At 38.4% G+C, this 21,863-nt stretch overlaps 1 protein-coding gene across 7 annotated transcripts in view; it reads right to left on the bottom strand.

Moving 5' to 3' along the window:
- Positions 1 to 21,863, bottom strand: part of ST7 (suppression of tumorigenicity 7) — a 307,385-nt gene that overhangs the window by 78,716 nt on the left and 206,806 nt on the right. For 5 of the 7 annotated variants that reach the window (XM_079786004.1, XM_079786003.1, XM_079786002.1 and 2 more), the window contains exons 6-9: positions 21,354 to 21,429; positions 19,225 to 19,293; positions 16,711 to 16,865; positions 14,172 to 14,269 (exon numbers count right to left, since the gene is read on the bottom strand). In XM_079786004.1, the coding sequence (XP_079642130.1) occupies positions 14,172 to 14,269; positions 16,711 to 16,865; positions 19,225 to 19,293; positions 21,354 to 21,429 (398 nt within the window). The remainder of the gene's footprint in view (positions 1 to 14,171; positions 14,270 to 16,710; positions 16,866 to 19,224; positions 19,294 to 21,353; positions 21,430 to 21,863) is intronic. The other 2 variants (XM_079786006.1, XM_079786005.1) reach the window with 1 other exon arrangement.

Raw genomic sequence — 21,863 nt, forward strand, 5'->3', positions numbered from 1 at the left:
GGTGAGGATTAAAAAAAAAAAGCATATCCTATGAAAGACACATCTTGAAAATGCCTAAAGAAAGTTGTCATTTTTTCTTGGTGAAGGGACTGGAGTCCGTGTTGATGAAAACACCTTGGTGGCTGTGGTGACTGGCAGTGGCTGCAGCAGCGGGGTGATGGGGCTGGTGCCTTCCCCTGATCAGCCCGGTTGCCTCCCACAAAGGAGCGTGGGGAGCGGGCCTAAGCCATCAGTAGGACATCCCCTGAGGGCACCCAGTATGTGAGAGGGGGCAGGTTGGGCTGAGGGACCCCCAACCCCAGTGCACGAATTTCGTGCACCGGGCCCCTAGTATATATATATATGCACCCAACCAGGGAGCACCAAAATATATTAAACAGCTACTCACAGAACTAAAGGGAGAAATAGATCAAAACACAATCATAGCCCTAACTGGTTTGGCTCAGTGGATAGAGCGTCGGCCTGCTGAATGAATGGTCCCAGGTTCGATTCTGGTCAAGGGCATGTACCTTGGTTGCGGGCACATCCCCAGTAGGGGGTGTGCAGGAGGCAGCTGATCAATGTTTCTTTCTCATCGATGTTTCTAACTCTCTATCCTTCACCCTTCCTCTCTGTAAAAAATCAATAAAATATATTTAAAAAACAAAACAAAACACAATTATAGTTGGAGACCTTAATACTCCAATACAGCTCTAGACAGATCAACCAAACAGGACAGCAATAAAGAAATATCAGCCTTAAATGAAACACTAGACCAAATGGACATAATTGACATTTATAGAACCTTTCATCCCAGAACATCAGATTATACATTCTTCTCCAGGGCACATGGAACATTGTCAAGGATAGACCATATGTTGGATCAAAAAACTAGCATCAACAAATTCAAGAAGATTGAATCCAAGCATATTCTTTGACCATGATGCCTTAAAATTAGAAATCAATTGTAAAAAGGAAGTAAAGAAACCCACAAATACGTGGAGGTTAAACAACATACTACTAAAAAATGACTGGGTCAAAGAAGAAATAAAAGATGAGATAAAAATATATATAGACACAAATGAGAATGACAATACAACATATTAAAACCTCTGAGATGCAGCGAAAGCAGTAACAAGAGGGAAGTTTTTATTGTTACAGGCCTATCTCAAGAAACAAGAGAAATTCCAAGTAAACAACCTAACATCATATCCTAAAGTACTAGAAAAAGAAAAACAAAAGCAACCCAAAGTCAGCAGAAGAAAGAAAATAATAAAAATTAGAGCAGAATGAAATGTAGAACAAAAATATTATACAACAAAAAATCAATAAAACAAAGAGCTGGTTCTTTGAAAAGATTAATAAAATTGACAAACTCCTGGCTTGACTCACTAAGGAAAAAAGGGAAACTATCCTATAAACAAAATAAAAAATGTGAGAGAAGTCACCACAGATATCACAGATATACAAAGGGTCATACTAGAATATTCAATAACCTAGAAGAAATGGATAAGTTCCTAGAAATATAATCTTCCTAGACTAAATCATGAAGAATTGGAAGATCTAAATAGACTGATAAGCAGTGAAGAAATTGAAACAACCATAAAAAAACTCCCCAAAAACAAAAGTCCAAGACCAGATGGCTTTACCAGTGCATTCTACCAGGTGTTCAAAGAAGATTTAAAACCTATCCTTGTCAAACTTTTCAAAAAAATTTGAAGAAGAGGCAATACTTCCTAACACATTCTATGAGGCCAATGTAACTCTGATACCAAAACCTGGTAAAGATAACACAATAAAGAAACTACAGACCAATATCTCTAATGAATACAGATGCAAAAATCCTAAACAAAATACTAGCAAATCGAATACAACAGTACATCCAAAAAAATAATACATCATGATCAAGTGGGGTTCATTCCAGGGGCACAAGGATGGTTCAATATACACAAATCAATTACATAATTCACCACATTAACAAAGGATAAAAATCATATGATCTTATCAGTAGATGCAGAAAAAGCATTTGATAAGATACAACATCCATTTATGATTACAACACTCAATAAAACAGGAATAGGAGGAAAGTACCTCAACATAATAAAGGCCATATATGATAAACCCTCAGCTAATATCATACTCAATGCTGAAAAATAGAAAGACTCTCCTCTAATATCAGGAACAAGAGAAGGCTATTCACTCTCACCACTCTTACTCAATACAGTGCTGGAAGTCTGACCTAGCCAGAGCAGTAAGACAAGAAGAAGAAATAAAAGGCATCCAAACAGGGAAAGAAGAAGTCAAACTGTCACTTTTTGCCAAATACATGATTCTATATAAAGAAAACCCTAAAGATTCTATAAAAAAACTTTTAGAAACATTAAACAAATACAGTCAAGTTTCAGGATACAAAATCTATGTGCAAAAATCCATTGTCTTCCAGTATACTAACAACAAAACTTTAGAGAAAGAAATGCAATTGCAACCAAAAGAATAAAATACCTAGGAATAAATTTAACAAAGAATGTGAAAGACCTATATACTGAAAATTACAAAGCATTATTAAAAGAGATTAAAAAAGACAAAACAAAATGGGAAACTACCCATGTTCATGGTTTGGAAGAACCAACATAGTTAAAATGGCCATATTACCAAAAACATTATACAGATTTAATACAATCCCCCATCAAAATCCCAATGTCATTTTTTTTTTAAGAAAAAAGAATGAGAAATCATCATATTTGTATGGAACCACAAAGGACCCCAAAGCAATCCTGAGAAAAAAGAATGAAGCTGGAGGTATCACACTACCTGAGTTAAAATTATACTGCAGAGCTACAATAATCAAAACAGCATGGTATTGGCAGAGAAACAGACACACAGATCAATGGAACAGAATAGAGAGCCCAGCTATAAGACCACATGTATATGGACAGATAATTTCGACAAAGGAGCCAGAAACACACAATGAAGTAAAGATAGTCTCTTCAATAAATGGTGCTGGGAAAACTGGGAAGCCACATGCAAACAAATGAATCTGGATTACAGTTTGTCCCCAAGTACAAAAATTAATTCAAAATGGATCAAAGACCTAAATGTAAGATCCAAAACAGTAAGTTACATAGAAGAAAATATAGGTACCAAACTTATGGATCTTGATAGTAGAGAACATTTTGTGAACTTGACTCCAAAGGCAAGGGAAGTAAAGGCAAAAATAAATGAATGGGACTATATCAAACTAAGAAGCTTCTGCACAGCAAAAGAAACTGTCAACAAAGCAAAGAGGCAACCAACCAGATGGGAGGTGATATTTGCAAACAGTAGCTCTGACAAAGGTTTAATTTCCAAAATATATAAAGAACTCATAAAACTCAACACCAAACAAATAATCCAATCAAAAAGTGGGCAGAGGCCCTAGCCGGTTTGGCTCAGTAGACAGAGCGTCGGCCTGCAGACTGAAGGGTCCCAACTTTTATTCCAGTCAAGGGCACATGCCCAGGTTGCACGCTCAATCTCTAGTTGGGGGAGTGCAGGAGGCAGCTGATTAATGATTCTTTCTCATCATTGATGTTTCTCTCTCTCTCTCCCTCACCCTTCCTCTCTGAAATCAATAAAAAAAATTTTTTTTAAAAAAAGTGGGCAGAGGACCTGAAAATACACCTCTCCCAAGAAGACATATAGGTATATGAAAAGATGTTCAACCTCACTGACAATTAGGGAAATGCAAATCAAAACTATAATGAGATACCACCTTATACCTATTAGAATGGCCATTATCAACAAGACAAGCAATAACAAGTGTTGGAGAGGTTGTGAAAAAAAGGGAACCCTCATTCACTGCTGGTGGGAATATAGGCTGCTACAACCACTATGGAAAGCAGCCTGGAAATTCCTGAAAATTAAGAATAGAACTACCATATAACCCAACAATTCCTCTCCTGGGTATATACCTGAAGAACTCAAAATCATGTTTTCGCAAAGATATATGCACCTCTTTGTTCATTGCAGCATTATTCACAGTGGTCAAGACATGGAAACAACCTAAGTGTCCTGCAATAGAGGACTAGATAAAGAAGATGTGGTCCATATACACAATGGAATACTACTCAGCCATAAGAAAGGATAAAAGAGCACTATTTGCAACAACATGGATGGGCCTTGAGAACATTATGCTATGTGAAATACGTCAGTCAGAAAAAGCTAAAAACCATATGATTTCACTTATATGTGGGATATAAAACTAACACTCATGAACACAAACAGCAGTGTGGTGTTGCCAGAGGGAAGTGGATAGGAGGGAGAGTGGATCCTAAAATAAGGAGACAGGAGATTTGACTTTGGGTGGTGGGCACATGGTGCAATATACAGATCTTGTAACATAGAAACCCATACCTGAAACCTATATGTTCATGTTGACCAATGGTACCCCAATCAATTTAATAAGTAAATATTATTTATAAATAAATAAATTATAGAAAGTTTGGTCATAAAATCTGAAAATTAATATACCAGGCAAATATCAATCCAAATAAGCTAGAGTAGCCCATCTTATTAATACAGGTTAAAAAGAAAATCCAGGCAGAAAAATGGGGACAAAGGGTATTATATATCATCAGAATAATCATCAGCATAAATGCTTCTGACAATATACCCTCAAAATATATGAAGCAATAATTAATGGAACATGGAAAAAATCAGATAAATAAACCATTGGAAGTGAATATTCTATCATATCCCTCTCAAACACTGAAAGAGCAAGCAGACAAAATAAGCTAAGATACAGAAGATTTGAACAACATGGTTAATAAGCTCAAACTAGCAAATAATATAAACTTTGATAACCAACAGGGACCATATTACTTTCGAGCACAGATATAACTTTTATGAAAACTAACTATGTACTAGGCCTCAAAGGAAGCTTCCACAAATTCTCTCTATATAAATACATGATCTTTGTTCTCTAAGCATGATGTAAAAATTATTGACAAGGGGCAAAAATATAATATATAGGGCAAGATGAAAATACAAGGCAGTGAAGAAATACTAAGAATCAAATGGAGCTAACTGTTCAACTTAAGAAATTGGTAATAAAAAAAAACATAATAGAGGAGAAGGAGAAGAAACAAAATTGTACTATATGGGCAGAAAACGCTGGGGAAAAGTTGAGAAAATAAACTAAATCAAATCCTAGCTCTTTTGAAAAGATTAATAAAATAGACATTCCTCTGGCAAGATTAATCAGAGAAAAATAAACAAAAAGGCAAATAAACAGAATATAAAATGAAAGGGAGGAAAAAAATAAAAGTATTTTTAAATTATGGAATAACATTATGAAAAGCTATATGCAACAAGGACAGTCTCAAAACAGCCTAATACAGAGAAACATGGGAATAGTCATGTATCAGTGACGAAAATTTACACAATCATAAGCAGCCATTCTGGAGAGTGTCCTCTCCAGACATACTGCAATCAAACATGCACATGCTCTAATACCCAGCAATCTTACTCCCAGGCATACACCGTAGAGAAAGCCTCTCACATGTCTATAAGGGTGTTCACTGTAGCACTGCTGGGATAATGGAAAATTGGAGGTAATTGGGGTCCTTTTAATTTACATTATTTTAAAAATAAATGTTACCATTTATAATGAAGGTAGAAAATTAGTATAATTAAACCAGTAACAAAGAAGTGTCATACTCAACAAGAAGCTGGGAATCAAAGGTCACAGGTACAAAGCTCTAACTGGGAATTTGTATGCCATAATTTTGATTCACCAATTCAAATATTTTTTTACTGTGTCTATGTACAAGGTACTGTGCAAAAAAACAAATATCATACCAGCATTCAAGAAGCTCTAAATCTAGTGAACTTCAATTATCCTTTTGTATGCTTTAAAAATTCAGCTCAAAAAACCTGTCTCTCTCTATTCATTTAGCCCTAATCTCTCCTTAATGAAGGGATCACATGAGTAAGTGATTTGAGATAAACACTGAATATAGGAATAACTGTGAAAAAAGAGGTCAGGAGAAATGGTACTATGTTATCTCAAAACTTACATGTTTTCTTTAGTGAGGGAGCCCCACAGAAGATGCTCGAGTATTAAGTATCCCCATGAAAGCTTAGTTCTCGTATGGAAACGTGGGTAAGATACAAATCAACTCTGCTCAAAATCCTTACATGATTAGGTATGTATTTGTAGGAAGAAAGAAAAGGGGGTAGAAAAATATATATTGAATGACGAGTGTTGGTTACTTCAATGAGAGCATGGTAGGAGTGGAGGGGATATATATCATAACTTCTTTTTTGACTTGTTACAATGAATATAAATTATTTCTGTAATTTAGTAGGATATCCATGGTGTGTGTAAATTAAATGAAATGGTCTATGTAAACTTCTTAATAAATGTCTGGCACTTGGTAATTAATACCCATGTAACTTACTGATGACAAAAACTGAACTAGAGAAAATGCTGAGGATGCAGGAAGGATCCAAGCCCAAGGATGAGGTCATTGTAGTTTTCTCCATTTTTACAAAGAGCCATAACTGAGAACACAAGACAAGAAGGATGATTAGATTTTTACATTTTTCAATTAAAAATAACCTGGCCTGTGTGGCTCGGTGGTTGAGAGTTGACCTCTGAACCTGGAGGTCACAGTTCAATTCCCAGTCAGGGCACATGTCTGGGTTATAGGCTCAATCCCCAGTGTGGGGCATGCAGGAGGCAGCTGATCAAAATGAATCTCTCTCATCATTGATGTTTCTATCTCTCTCTTCCTTCATCTCTGAAATCAATAAAAATATATTTAATAATAATAATAATAGATGCTGCCTTAGCCAAGTGGCTCAGTTGGTTGGAGAGTCATCCTGAAGAAAAACAAATACCATAACAGTATAAAAAAAAATTGAATTGGTGAATCAGAGCTATGGCATATAGATTTATCATCTTTACCAGTGAGGCTGAGCATGGGTTTGACACCGTCAAAGGCATATAGAACATGCCTTTAGTTGATACATGTAATAAAGTTTTAGAAAAAGGGAGTTTATACAGAGTATCTATATTTTTATATAGGATCTGATGCTGTGGGTTGAATTGTGTCCTCTAAAAAGATATATTAACATCCTAACCCTTGGTGCCTGTGAATGTGACCTTATTTGGAAATAGGGTCTTTGTGGCCATAATCAAGTTAAGATGAGATCATAAGTCCAATTCTAAATCCAATATGAGTGGTGTCCTTATGGAAAGATGAAAATCTGGACACCGAGATACAGGTACACGGGGGGGCGGGGGGGGGTGGAGACGGGGCGGAGGGGGGAGGGCCGCCATGTGAAGTAATGCACCTACAAGTCAAGGAGTGCCAAGGACTGCTGGCAAGAGAAGATGCTTTCCTAGAGCCTTCAGAGGAAGGCTGTGTGGCCCAGCTCACCCTGGGCTCTGGACTACTGGTCCCCAGAATGGTGAGAGAACGAATTTCTGTTATATAAGTCACCCAGTTCGTGATACCTTCCTACCACAGCCCTAGGAAATGAATACACCTGGTCATACACAAATCACAGGTTGGCTTTAAGCTAAATTTAGGTGGGTGGATTTTTTCTTTAATATCTGCATTTCCTTGTGTCTACCCCATTTTTACCTTTTTTACATCCACCATTTTTCTTTTTTGAAAGTGGTTTCAGATATTGTTTTTAAGTTTTATTTTTGTCATCATGAGAAAATAAGAATAACATGCTCAATTTAATATTTTAATATTACATACATTCATAAAACAGATCGATCAATAGCTATAATCTTACTGCTAACAATTTTCTCTCTATTTCAATTTTTTCTTATGTTTATACAGTGGCTCTCAAAGTATAGTCAAGCGGTTCCTGACACCTTTTCAGGGGATCCTTAAGTCAAAAATATTTGCATAATATGTTTTTTGACTTTTTCACTCTCATCCGGTCATGAGTACACAGGCCACATGCTGGCTGATACCTCAGAAGACTAAATGTAGAGCGAATATGAGACTCCAGCTGTCTCCTATTCAGCTGGACACTAAAAATTTACGAAAGTGGGAAAACAATGTCACTCTTCTCATAAACTTTTCTGTTTGAAACACAGTCACTTTTCATTAAAATGTTATTTGTGTTAACATGTATTTATAATTGTTATTTTGAAGTGAATAAATATTTTTAAACTTGTTTTAGTTGATAAATGTAAATATCTATACTAATAAAAGGGTAATATGCTAATTAGACCGGGAGACCTTCCGGACAAAAGCCATGGTGGCGGCCGAGGCAGAGGCGGAGCGGTTAGGGGCAATCAGGCCAGGAGGGGAGGGCAGTTGGGGGTGATCAGGCTGGCGGGGGGGGGGGGGAAGGGGAGGAGTTGGAGGTGAGCAGGCTGGCAGGGGGGGGGCAGTTAGGGGCGATCAGGCCAGTGGGGGGAGGAGCAGTTGGGGGCGATCAGGCCAGCAAGGGGGGCAATTGGGGTGAGAAGGTTCGCAGGGGGGCAGTTGAGGGCGAGCAGGCTGGCAGGCAGATAAGTGGTTAGGAGCCAGCGGTCCCAGATTGCGAGAAGGATGTCCGACTGCCGGTTTAGGCCCTAAACTGGCAGTCGGGCATCCCCCAAGGGGTCCCAGATTGGAGAGGGTGCAGGCTGGGCTGAGGGATAACCCCTGCGCCCGCCCCCTGTGCACAAATTTTGTGCATCAGGCCACTAGTGTCTAGATAAAATTATAAGTACCAATAGATAAACCCACATGTACAAAAGTTTTGGGGTCCTTAGTAATTTTAAATGGGTTCTAAGACCAAAATGTTTGAGAACTACTGGCAATATTAGCATCTTTTTTTTTAATCCTTACCAAAGTATGTTATTGATTTTTAGAGAGAGAGGAAGGGAGAGAAATAGAGAGGGAGGGAGGGAGGGAGGGAGAGAGAGAGAGAGAGAGAGAGAGAGAGAGAGAGAGAGAGAGAGAGAGAAAGAAAAATGCCAATGTGAAAAACATTGATCGGTTGCCTCCTATATGCGCTCTAACCGGGAACTGAACCTGCAACCTAGGTATGTGCCCTGACAGAAAGTCAAACCCCCAACCTTTTGGTGTATGGGGCAATGCTCCAACCAACTGAGCTAGCCAGCCAGGGCAGCATCTATTTTTAATTGAAAAAATGTATTAAAACTATATCTAATATGTACACCTTCCTTTTCACTTAACAATATATCCTAGACAACAATGGTAAGAAAAGCAACACTGAGTATTTACTATTCATGAAGTCCTATGCCAAGGGCTTTGCATAGATTATTCCATTTTATTACTATATCAACCCTATGATACTTCAGAGATAGGTGACTGGTACACCATACTCTCAGAAATACTCACTAGCTATGTTACCTTCAACAAGACCTATGTCGAGGCTTGTTATGAGAATTAAATGAGTTTATATTTGTAAAGCACTGAAAACAATACCTAGAACACAGTAAACACTACAGAAATATTTGTTAGCATTTAGATGGTATTTAAAACTCTGAGTCCAAATGTAGTTCTCCAAAGTTGTAGACAGAGATTGAAAAGAAGGCTCAAGACTGGCCAGGGGTACTTCAAATTTTGGAAGTCAGGACAATGAAGAGAATCTAGCCAGGAAGACTGTGAGATTTTAGAATGAAGAGAACATGGTTTCCTAAAAATCTTGTTTCTAGAAGGTTGTGATGATCTGTGTCAAACAGGAGGACAGAATATTGAAAGAGACAGTGAAATAATAATGAGATGGAATGACTCAGGTCTGCAGAAAACTACAAAGAGGTGGGAAGACAGGTGATAAAGTCTGAGAGTCTATCTTCAACTTTCAAAGAAGATGCAGACAATGATCTGGAAGCAGGCACAAGAAGCATCAGCTTTCACATCCTCCTCTCTCCCATCCCTCCAAACAGAACCACACCACAACCTCCTAGTTCATTTACTCTCCATACTTCGGATTCCTCTTCAAGAAATCCCATCTGAGACAAAACAGGTCCCCAAACCATCCCAGTGTTCTAGTAGAAACTGATCAAGTCTAGAGATGCTTTAGAACAGCGGTCGCCAACCTTTTGAACCTCACGGACCACCAGTGGTCCGCAGACCACCGGTTGGTGATCGCTGCTTTAGAGGTTTGTTCCGTAGTAGGGGGAGCTCAGTCTACTAACAAGGGAAGAAAACCAATGTCTGCCTTGAACAGATTTATCACTTCAGGTTTTTCTAAACCAGTGGTTCTTAATGGGGAACAATTTTGCCCCCAATGGGACATTTAACAATGTCTGGAAATATTTTTGGTTGTCACATTCGGTAGCAACAATGGGGCAGGTTGCTACTGGCATCTAGTGAGTAGATGCCAGGGACTACTGTTAACCATCCTACAATGCGAAGTGTTTCCCTCCACAACAACCCAAAATGCCAATTATGCCAAGACTCAGAAATCTTACGCTAGACCTGAGGAGCTTTTGGTTCTTTCATACAGGCAAACAACTCCATCCACACTAGTTATCTATGCCAGTTCTGAGTGAGTATGGCTAAGGGTCCAAACCAGTCAGTCTTATGAATTCTATTCCAAATCTGCTCAGATAGGTCAGGGGGGAAAAATAGACGAAAAGCTTGAGGCTATCTAAATGGTAAAAGTTAAAAAGAAAACAGAAATTGTGTCATGTACCAACTATTAAAGAGGCACAATTACCAAAAACGAGAACAAGCAAAAAGATTGTTCCTTAAATTTGAGAAAACAGAAAATGCAACCTTTTCATTTGGAATAATAACACCTTACATGAAGTTCAAAAGCCGTACCCACTGCCAAAACGTTCCTTCAGTAAGGGGCTTCCATTCTCTTGATTGCAAAAGGAAGCTAATTTAAGTGAGTTTTTTTGGAAAAACATCCTGGGAATTAAAAATAATTCGTGTGTTGCTTTAAAAAATGAGAAGCCATGAATCTTGAACACAAAGGAACCTATGTGTTCTTACCTCATCAATATTTCACTTAAGTATCATATTTTATTAGACCCATAATCATCTACCACTGTACTTCCAGGAATTTCCTTCCATTCTCTTTCAGGATTTCTCATCAATTGTTTTCCCTTCATTAAGGGGATTCCAGAGAAACTTTTTTAGAGTCTATTCTCTATATGGAAGGCATTCTGACTCTAGCATTTCTATTTCCACTTTAAAATCTGCTCTAGGAAAGTTTCAACCAATGCATATGGGGAGAGGATGGCAGTGTGTTAAAGAAAAATTAGATCCTCCTGCTTAAAGGTTTTATCAGCATGCTGCCTGGAGTCCAGTGTGCTGTTTTAACAGCGGAAGCTTCTCAGCAAGATGTTTTGTGTGTGTTGTTAAAGGAGGGAACCAACCCCTCAGTGTTGTCCCTGTTTATGTATGACCCGTGACATGAGAGGAGTCAGGCCCAGCCAACAACTGTCTCCTGCAAGGCTGGGACCAGCTGCAGCTTTAGCAGAGAGAGGGACCCTCAAACTCCCTTCCTCCGTTTGGGTGCCAGGAGTTTCTGAAGAGAAGAGCACTTGGAATATTTCCCTTCAAAACACATCTCCAGCGTGTCTGACAGTGTCTTTCACAGGACTGTTACAACAGCAGGGCCACATCAACTGGATGCTCCATAAACCCAGCCAGAAAGCAACATGCATTGGTATTCTAATAATATGACACTGTTTTAGAAAAGTAACCCAAGAAGCAAACACATATACATACAGATACACACATACATAAATATGTGTGCATATATATGTAGGGAAAAAAAGAGATTGCTTGTCTGACTGATTCACTCAAGAAAAAGAAATCAGAAGTATCCCAAAATGCCCATCAGTGGAATGAGCAAGCAAATTAAGGCATACATATATAATGGAGAAAATATAGGGAAAAAACTGTAAGCATGTTTACGATTTGCTCTCTTGATTACCCTTGTAGGTGAGAATCAGTATGCCCAATTAACTTAAGACAAATGAAAAGCCCAGAAAAGGGAAGTTGCCCTGAATCACAAAGCTAGTGAAGAACAAAGCTAAGATTCACATCCAGGTTTTCAGACTCCTGCCCAACATTTATTCCACTGCACGAAGACTTTCCCCTAAGATCTATATTGAATTAGGTCAGTAAATGGAATTGTAAGTATAAAATAATATTACATAAAAATTAAACCATAGTAAAGATGTATTTTTTTAATCATGTGACATTTTATATGCATATACTAAAAATGATGATAATCCAAATAAGACTGATGGAAAACAACTGGAATTAAAATCACCCAAGTTTGTTTTTCCTATAAGTTGCTTGAACATTTAATACAGAAAATCAACAAAATCTGTTCTTCCATGCATGCCTCTACTAGGCTAATTAAGGGTTAAGAAAAAACAATCAATATAAAACACCTGTTCAAGGCTGGATGCAGCTGTGCCAGGTTAAGATAGAGAAAGACCCCGTCCTTCATAAAATTCTCAGCTCTTTCAGAGCTGACGAAACTGGTCGCGTTTCTCTGCTATATCAAGGGATGAAACTTCTGCAAGTTAAAAAGCTTGAGGGCAAGTTCATATCTATGCAGAAATCTCCTTTTCTTAACATTAGCACTTATACATTATACCAAACATTATTTAAATGTTTCTGTCAACGGAAAGAATTAAATCCTGAGAGATCCCCTTAGCAGTGCATCTATCACCTTCAGTCAAATAAAATCACTTCAGAATCTCTCTCCTCTTGTTCCTATCCTCAGGTCTGGGGACGATAATGCTATTGAAGGAGGAGCTGGAATCCACACCCGCACCTCACTTAGATGCTATGACCCGCAGAAATCACCAGGCTTGGGCATGGAGTGCAGGCCTCGCCTCCACAGAGACTGGGGACTCACAGAAATCACTGCCTTTCCAGAGACAAGTTGAGAAAAGACTCACTAGGTCTGCACAGTCGATTCTCAAACCCCAAAGCAGAGATTGGAGAAGATACCACTTCTTCCTGGCCCCTTGGTTCTTTCATTTTTATAATGAACAGTTACCTAGTCTCCTAACCCAGAAGACAGCAGAAGAAGGAACTGTTGACAAGGTTTTCTGAAACTGTATTTAAAAAGGAAATGGTTTATAAATACAATTCACACTAGTGTTAGTTTCTTTATTTAAAGTGTTTATTTTTTTAAATGTAGAAGTAAAAGTTTATCAACTGGTTTCTCTTAAAAGCACTGCTTTGATTTTAAATTACATAATAACAGCCTCCCTTGTTCTCTTTCATTTTGTAACTCTACCAATAAAGTATCCTGCCTCAAGAATCTAGGAAAATGCTTGAAATGACTACAATACAATCAGATCATAATATTATTAAATTTGAGGATAACAAATTGATCCATAGTTTATTCAAACCTTCCTAACAACTACACATAAAAAAAAAAGTCAGTTCACTAAAATGGCTGATCTCATTCTTGGCTTCCAGCTATAGTCTCAAAAGTTTAATAAGGACATCTTTGAGATTTCTTTAATATGCCAGTCACTCTATTAAAAATTTTTGCATGTATTATCTCATTTAATCTTTGCAACACTTCCAAGTTGTAGTAATTATTATTAGTAGTTTATTATGTTACTAGTGGCCTGGTGCAGATTCATGCACATTGAAAGGAAATTAATTAGAAGGTGGCTGGCCAGGGCGAGATGGGGCCTGACACGCCCTGGAGCCAACCTCCAGCGGTCCCTCCCCGCTGGCTGCACCTGGAGGTCAAAGGGCGTCTGTGGAGTGGGGTTCCTCCAGCAGGTGGGGTCCCTCGTCCTGGCCTACAGGGATCGGGCCGAAACCGACAGCCTGACATCCCCCAAGGGGTCCCAGAGTGCAAGAGGACACTCTGCAAAGTTGCTGTCACTCGGCAGCTCCTTTGTTGAGCGTCTGCCCCCTGGTGGTCAGTGCGTGTCATACCTACCGGCCGGTCAGCCAGTCACTTAGCCTTTCATATATGTAGATTATTGGATTGTTATTGTTATTCTCTTTTTACAGATGAGGAAACAAGGCATAAAGAAGTTGAGTAACTTGCCCAAGATCACTCATTTAGTACATGGGGAGCTGCAGCTGGACTCCAGACAGTCTGGCTCTAATGCCCATGGGACCACCACACCATGACTGGTATTCTCTGCTACAGCCACTCAGTGGGCTCCTCCTTCTCTCTCTAAGTCAGGTTCATTGCTACGTTCCCAACCACAAATTCAAACTCACATCTCTCATCATTTTCACTGCTTCCCTGGTCCTCCCGAGTCTTCTGGCACACATTGCTAGCCTTCTTTTGATGTAGACCAAGACATTGGTGTCTCGTCCTGAAAAGGAAGATATAGAACACTAAAATTAAAAGAAGAAAAAAAAAGAAACACGATCTTTCAGCTGATCAGCAGGAAGAAATACAGAGGCCCATTTGCCAGGCCTTTGAGGTAAAACCTCAGAGTGAAAAGATTGCTCCTTAGTTTTTCCTTACTTCCAGGAAAACTGACAACTCTGCTAACAGAGTAAAGTCAAAGTCCTTAGAACTTCCAAAGGTCAAATCCTGTGACTGACTCTCTAATTCATGCTTTTGAGTTAGCATGTTCAGTATTTGATAAATAAAATCATCTGCCACAATGTGCTGGGAAAACGAACATACCCACAATGCATGTGGTTTACAAGCAAGAATTCCACATTCTGCAAGTGTGCATATTTTTGGTGAAGAAGCAAGAGGTGAATCTCAGGTTGCATCCTAATGAACATTTTTTTTTTCCTTCTTGACATTAAGTCTGGAGAAGCCTCATTTTGAACTTCTGTTTTATATTATTCTTTCCCAAACATTACTGACATCATAATCATCTCCAGGTCCCCAAAGCAGTCGATTTTAGATGGCAATGTAATACATTCCAGATATGACAACAGAGTATGCAACAAAATGAAAAACTTACCCTAGTGTTAGAGAAAGCACTGACAAGCTAAACAGTTATAATAATAGTCACCAAAATGGCTCTTAAAAAGTACATTAACAACTTCTTATCTTAATCTTTTATTTAATTATATGTCCTTTTGGGTATGTTTCCAGACCAGTGAGAACATACATGTGCTTAATCCTCAATAAAATTACCATGTTTGAGAAAAATATGACACACCTGTTATAGATTAAGTACATGTATAATATGCAGCTATTAAAAGATGTTAAGGCTAAAGTCCTAACTTCTCAAGTTTTAAACAATGAGAACAAGATGTGTGCTGAAAATCTGCCAAGTACCTACAAATTATTTTAAAGATGTGATTATATTTTTTGGATATATATATAGGCAATAGGTTGAAAGGATTTAATATACAGAAGAAAAGAAATAAAGAAAATTTCTTATAGGCTATGTAATTTTATGTATTAATCCTCACTTAGTTCACAAAATGACACTTACTAATATGTCTTCAAAATTTATTTATACATATCTTTTAAAAGCAAGATACATTTGGTGATTAGAGACTTAATTTACATATACTTACTGCAAAATATAAATAAAAACCTGTGTATTATTGTGAAACTACTCATGTGTACACAGGCCATAATGAAAAGATTTCGCTGCACCTCAGTCACAGGGAGTAATGCACTTAGCTTCTGCACCAAATCCAAGTGTAACACTAATATTTAATTTTATAATCGCAAATATGAAGGAGATACACTCTTACTCTCCAAGTGGCAGGAGGGAGAAATGAGGTGAGAGAAATTCCACCTTAAGGAAACAACCCAAAGTCAGGTTGGATGATGAAAATGCTCTCTCTCATGAGGATTACTAAATTTCGGTTTAAACAATCAAAAAACTGGCAAGTTGGGGTTGGGGGGCGACTTCAGAAATAATTTTGTAGTCCTGTTTTTATACCATTCCCCCAAAACATCACTGACTCTCAGTTCAGTGTACTGCAGTTAAAGGTCTCATTTTAAAGTTATCTTAAATAAAAGAAGTCATCATTTTTAAAGTAAAAATAAGATAAATTAGGAACTCTTTCTCTTCCTCTTTCTCTGACTCTTTCTCTCTGGAAGTCAACACCAGTGCTTCTTAAATAAGAGCTAAATACTGAGACAATAACCAATAACTGTTATTTTATTTCTTTTTTTTAAATACATTTTATTGATTTTTTTACAGAGAGGAAGGGAGAGGGATAGAGAATTAGAAACATCGATGAAAGAAACATCGATCAGCTGCCTCCTGCACACTCCCTTCTGGGGATGTGCCCGCAACCAAGGTACATGCCCTTGACCGGAATCGAACCTGGGACCCTTGAGTCCGCAGGTGGACGGACGCTCTAGCCACTGAGCCAAACTGGTTAGGACTGCAATTTTCTTAATGGTCTTATTTCAGCCCATGCTATAGAAGACCCATAAAATAAAACATTTGATAACATTAACATTAATTTAAGTGCTATTTCCCAATTAGGACTTAAAGTTATGGGGCAAAGAAGCACTTGGTAAACAGAAATATGAAAAAAGTTTTAGGGAGAAAAAAAGGTTACCACTAAAGGTTATTGCCATTTATTTTTGGAATTAGGAATCTATGGACAGAAAGAATCTGAACATTGATCTGAACAGTAATGAAGCTATAAGTTAATTATGTACTGCACTCTTATGGGAAGGAAAAACCAGAATTAAAAAAAAATAAAAACCAGTATTTATCCCCATCTAGGAGAATCATATTTTGAACTGGCCTTAAAATTCGCTCTGATTAATCATGTGACAATTCTGATCCCCAACACCTCAACCTGGAGGAAACCTTACTGTGTTGGGCTTCATACTGGGATCCATGATGCTGTAGCTGCTGAGAACGCCGGTAGCAGCCATCTCCAGCCTTCAGGGCCTGCTTAAACAGCTTTTCTGCTTCAGCAATGGTTGTTGCTTCCTCTTCAGCCAAGAGAATATAAGCGGTTGCACACCTGTCCATTCAGATAATAGCCACCATTAATTACAAATTCAAGGACATTGTAATAGCTGTAGGAATGCATGCAGAAGGGCAAGGAGTTAACGCCAAAACATGCATAGCGGCCAACTGGTTCATGCACCCGTTTGTAGTTGTTGACACAAAGTAATGGTACAAAAGAAATGTGTGTATTTTAGCTTAAGAGGTAGGATGCACAGTGTTAGGAGCATGGGACTCTGTCCCTTATTAGTGTGTCACTTTGGGCAAGTTATTACTCTGCCTCCCTGATGGAGAGAGAACAACATGGGATCTGTTTGTTCACAATGTTGCTGTGAAGGTTAAGGAAGGGGATGCATGTAAAGTGCTCAGTACAGTAGCCAGCATGTGGTACATGCTCAATAATGTCAACTAACAACAGTGATAACAATAGCTGGTATTAAATATATCTTTCCAACACTCAAAGTTAGAGGTACTATATATATATAAGTTTACTTCTGTTTACTAAATATAGAGTCTCTATTCTCAAACACAGATTCAGAAATCAAGTAAGTTACTCATTGAAAAAAACAGCGCTCAAGATCTCATTACAGTTAGCACTGATTTTCTACGTCAGAGAACACTAGAACCTCCAGGCATTGCTATTTCTGAAAAGCTCAAAATCTGATTCAGCCTCAGTAGCAAACAAAGCTTAAATCTCATGCCTTTAACAATAACAACTACCACCTGTTGCTTAGTATACCTTAAGCACTGTACCAGGCACTTAACATATTTTGTCTCATTTAATACTTTCAACAACCTCTAAGGTAGGAAGCCAGAAAGGATAAGCAGTTAACTAATGAATAAGGGGAACTCTTGGAAAATTAAACCTTCTAAATCACATAAGAACAATCCAACTGCCAAAGAAAAGGAATATCATGGAGAAATGCTGAGGCCAGAGCAGACCACACAGGTCCTCATCTGCACAGGTCCTTTGGTTTCCTTCCTCTCCACTGTCTCTCTTGTGGCCATTTCCCTTCTTAACAGAACCCTCATCAAACCACAGAGAGAAAATTAACAGAAAGTAAAACAAAATGCTACTTTTACTATTCATAAACTGCATTGGCTAGCTGGGAAAAGGAGGCTGAACTTATGGCTGATGTGAGATTTTAGGTTACTAGTTCATCTTAGCCTTGAGGAGGGGGTCTTAGAGTTCCTTAGCCAGTCCATCCTGTTTCAGGAAGGACTGGTCAATGAAGCTTAAACAGAATATGGTGAGATAGGGATGGAAATGCCCAGGAAAAAAAGCTGTAAACCAATTACTCTGGAGGGCAGTAGATATAACTTGGCAAGAGCAATAATGATGCCGAAACTGCCCAATAATTCACTAGGGAAAAGAATTGTATAGGCATCAGGAAACAATACTTAAGGCTTCAGATACCAACATATAAATATGGGTCAAGGGTAATGAAGTGAAAATCAAGATTATAATACTGAGTGATAGATACAGTATCTGAGAAATTAGCTATAAGATTATAGTTGGTGGACTGAAAACTCAAGACAGGTTGGGGCTAGCTTGCTTGCTTTGGTCATTTATATTACAAACTAGTGCCCTGATGCATGAATTCGTGCACATTGTAAGGAAATTAATTAGAAGGTGGCCGGCGGGGCGGACTGGGCTAGACGGACCCAACAGCCCTGGAGCCAACCTCCCGCACCTGGGGTGGCACCGCGGCTCAAAGGGTGGCTGCAGAGTGAGCAGGGTCCCTCCAGCAGGTAGGGTCCCTCGGCCTGGCCTGCGGGGATCAGGCCGAAACAGGCTCTCCGACATCCCCGAGGGGTCCTGAATTGCGAGAGGGTGGTTCTTGGGTGACGCACCCCAGGCTCCCTCCTCTCTGGTTCCAGGGTGTGTCACCCAAGAACTGCAGCTGCCAAGTCACTGCAGCTCGGCAGCTCCTGCATTGAGCGTCTGCCCCCTGGTGGTCAGTGCGCGTCACAGCTACCAGTCAGAGCATCTGCCCCCTGATGGTCATTGCACGTCATAGCTACCGTTCAGATGGTTGCTTAGCCTTTTATGTATTACAAATAGTATCTTAGGAGGAGAGGCAGAGTAGCACTACTGGCCAAGAAAACATACATCTATGTGAAAATTTATGGGGTAGAAACATGCTAAGAGCTTGTGAGTGAAGGAGAAAAGAAAGAGCAATAGAAGTACTAATGGTTGGGCAATACAGAACAGACTGCTCAGCTTGATGGAAGATACAGATGATGCATCCTTGTCACAACACAATACACATACAGATGTAAGAAAATGAGGTGATGGGGGTGTTGACCATCCAGATATCTGATAGAAGTCTCATTTGGTTAGAAGTAGAGCACCCGACAGGTTCTTGACTTACTTTGGTAACAATTTTATCTCCCAGATGGTAGAGGAAGCAATTAGGGGAACTTCAACTCTGGACCTAATTCTGACCAAGAAGAAAAAAATAGTTGGTGAAATGAAAATCGATAGGAACATTCAGAGAGAGTTACTATGTCATTTGGAGTTCAGACTAATCAAAGAGCGTAAGGTGAACTTCAAAAAATTCAAAGAAAAGAGGTATGATTCAATGATATGAGACGCAGGAGGAAAATGGTTTAAGAAGGTTGGGTAGTGTCCAAATGTCCAACTGTTAACTACAATCACTATGATCCTCTCAGGAAGAAAAGAGGGGTGACAATTAAGTAATCAATATGGCTGCACAGAGATCTCCACAAGATCAGATTTTTAAAGGACATGTAAAAAAAGATGGAAACAGGGTGTGTAATGAAGTACTATAAAAAGAGTGAAATGAGCTTATAAGAATAATGTCAGGAGAGCTAAAACTTCAAATGAGCTTAAGCTTACAAAACAAAATAAAGACAAAACAAAAAATGCTAAAGACAACCATCTAGTCCCTGTTTTTAAATTATGTGTAAGGCCTTATCACCATCCCCATTTCTCCAAAATCATCACAAAAATAAATAAACAAAAGAGACAAACAACACAGAACAACATTAAAACAAGGAAAGTTTATAATTAGGAGCAGCAGATAAAGAGAAAGCAGTATTTTCTAATTCCTATTTTGTTCCTGGCTTCTCCATTAAGGAGAATGATTATCAGAGTGAAAAAGGGAGAAGAAATTAAACTCTAAAATGGGTAAAAAGATGTCATAGCAAATAACTAGTCTATCCTAAATCGACTACTATACTGGGATGGGCAAATCCCAGGAAGCCAACAAACATAGGCAGGCCAAGGAATAGTTAAGAACTCACAAAGAATGGGGAAGTACTAGAAGATGAGATGACAAATGTAGGATAAATGTTCAAAAAGGGGAAGAAGGCAGACTTCCCAAACTGCAGAACAGTGGTTTGGAAAGATATTCTAATGGATTATGAAAGGGATAGTCTCCAAGCATTTTAAAAAGAAAGTGAACACTGGAGCTAGCTTAAATTCACTAAGACTAAACAAATCAGTTTGCGCTAGCTTAATTTACTCTAATAGATTTACTACCCATTAAAGATCCACAGCTGCAACTGGCATTCTTAAAATAAAAATGGAGGAGTATGGGCTGAATCATGGTGGCTTAGTAATTAACTGAACAATACCAAAGGATGATGATTTCTACATGTCATGTCCCAGGGATATAGCCCTGACGCTGCTATTTTTATCAGAAACATGGATGACACACAGAAGGCAGGCACATCAATTTTGTAGATGACAAGAAACTGGAAAGTAAATATGTTGCATAACAGAATCAGAAACCACATAGATCAACAGGTTATAATGGCAAGATTTCCAACTCTCAAGTGAGTATTTTTTTTCTGAGACTGCTGAAGAAGATTCTGTAACCTTCTTCAGAAAAAAATCATAAAATAGTTTAACAATGACCACTTGGCCGGGAGAGTGTCGAGGTGATTCAAGCACCAGATGGGTGGCGGAGCTAAATGACCTTTAAGATCTCTGCCAACCCTGAGCTTTTATGACTCCAACTTCAAGAATCTTTCTCATTTTCTGAGATCTCCAGAAGAGATTTCCCAGTCTTCCTTGGTAACCCATAGATTGTTTAACAACACCAAGCACAGCCTTTCCTCTTATCTTTGCCTTGATCTTGAAGTATTTTTAAAGTGTAATTTTTTTACCTTATGTTTTTCCCACTAGCTGAAGTTCTATCTAGAAATTGTGATGGCACAGATGAGCATTCTACATCTGTAATAATTACCCTGTCAAAATGTTTTAGATATGTAAAGAATAGTATTTATTTTATATACTCACAATATCCTACGGATAGTCCTTGAAGGATTTAATTTAGCATCACAGCAAACCACTGAATTGCTCTCTAAAATGACTAAAACCACCTTCACAAAGTCTTTTTTTATAAACTAATGTCCCCAAAATAATCCTCAAGTTCAAATGCATAGTTTAATATCAGTATCCTACCAATGGCAACTCTATACATTCGGCAAAGAATAAGATTTCCCTTTTAAAAGCAAGATTTTCCCCACTTACTCATTTATCTCTAATGCTTCATGCGCTGCCGAAATCCTAGCTTGGGGGTTTCTCTCTCTCCAGGCTTTCTGCATTACTATTTTAGAAAAAGAAAAAAAAGCAAGTCAATCAATACATATAATTAGGAAGACTCAGTACAGGACAATAGCTGAATTAGTAGCATTAGGCTTGGATTACAGGGGAATTTTTCACTACCAAGAGGATCAGCCCAATCCTCCAAAGTCACACAAACATATTCTAACTTGCTATTCAACTGACCTCCAATTGCTAATATCAAAACTTTCTTATGCTCACAAAACTACAGATTTAAATCTTATAAACCACTAGACTTGTCTCAACAGACTTTGGTAGTAGTTTGTACATACTACTAGTGCACATTGTCATAGACTAATACGTGCATTAGCTATTTGTAATATTTTTCAGTTTTTAATGGAATACTAGTACAAAGGTGAACCTTATATGTGGAATGCTGGTATCTTCCACAAAATATTGTAATATCATGCATTTACA

This window comes from Cnephaeus nilssonii (assembly GCF_951640355.1).
Source record: "Cnephaeus nilssonii genome assembly, chromosome: 12".
NCBI classification, from domain to species: domain Eukaryota; kingdom Metazoa; phylum Chordata; class Mammalia; order Chiroptera; family Vespertilionidae; genus Cnephaeus; species Cnephaeus nilssonii.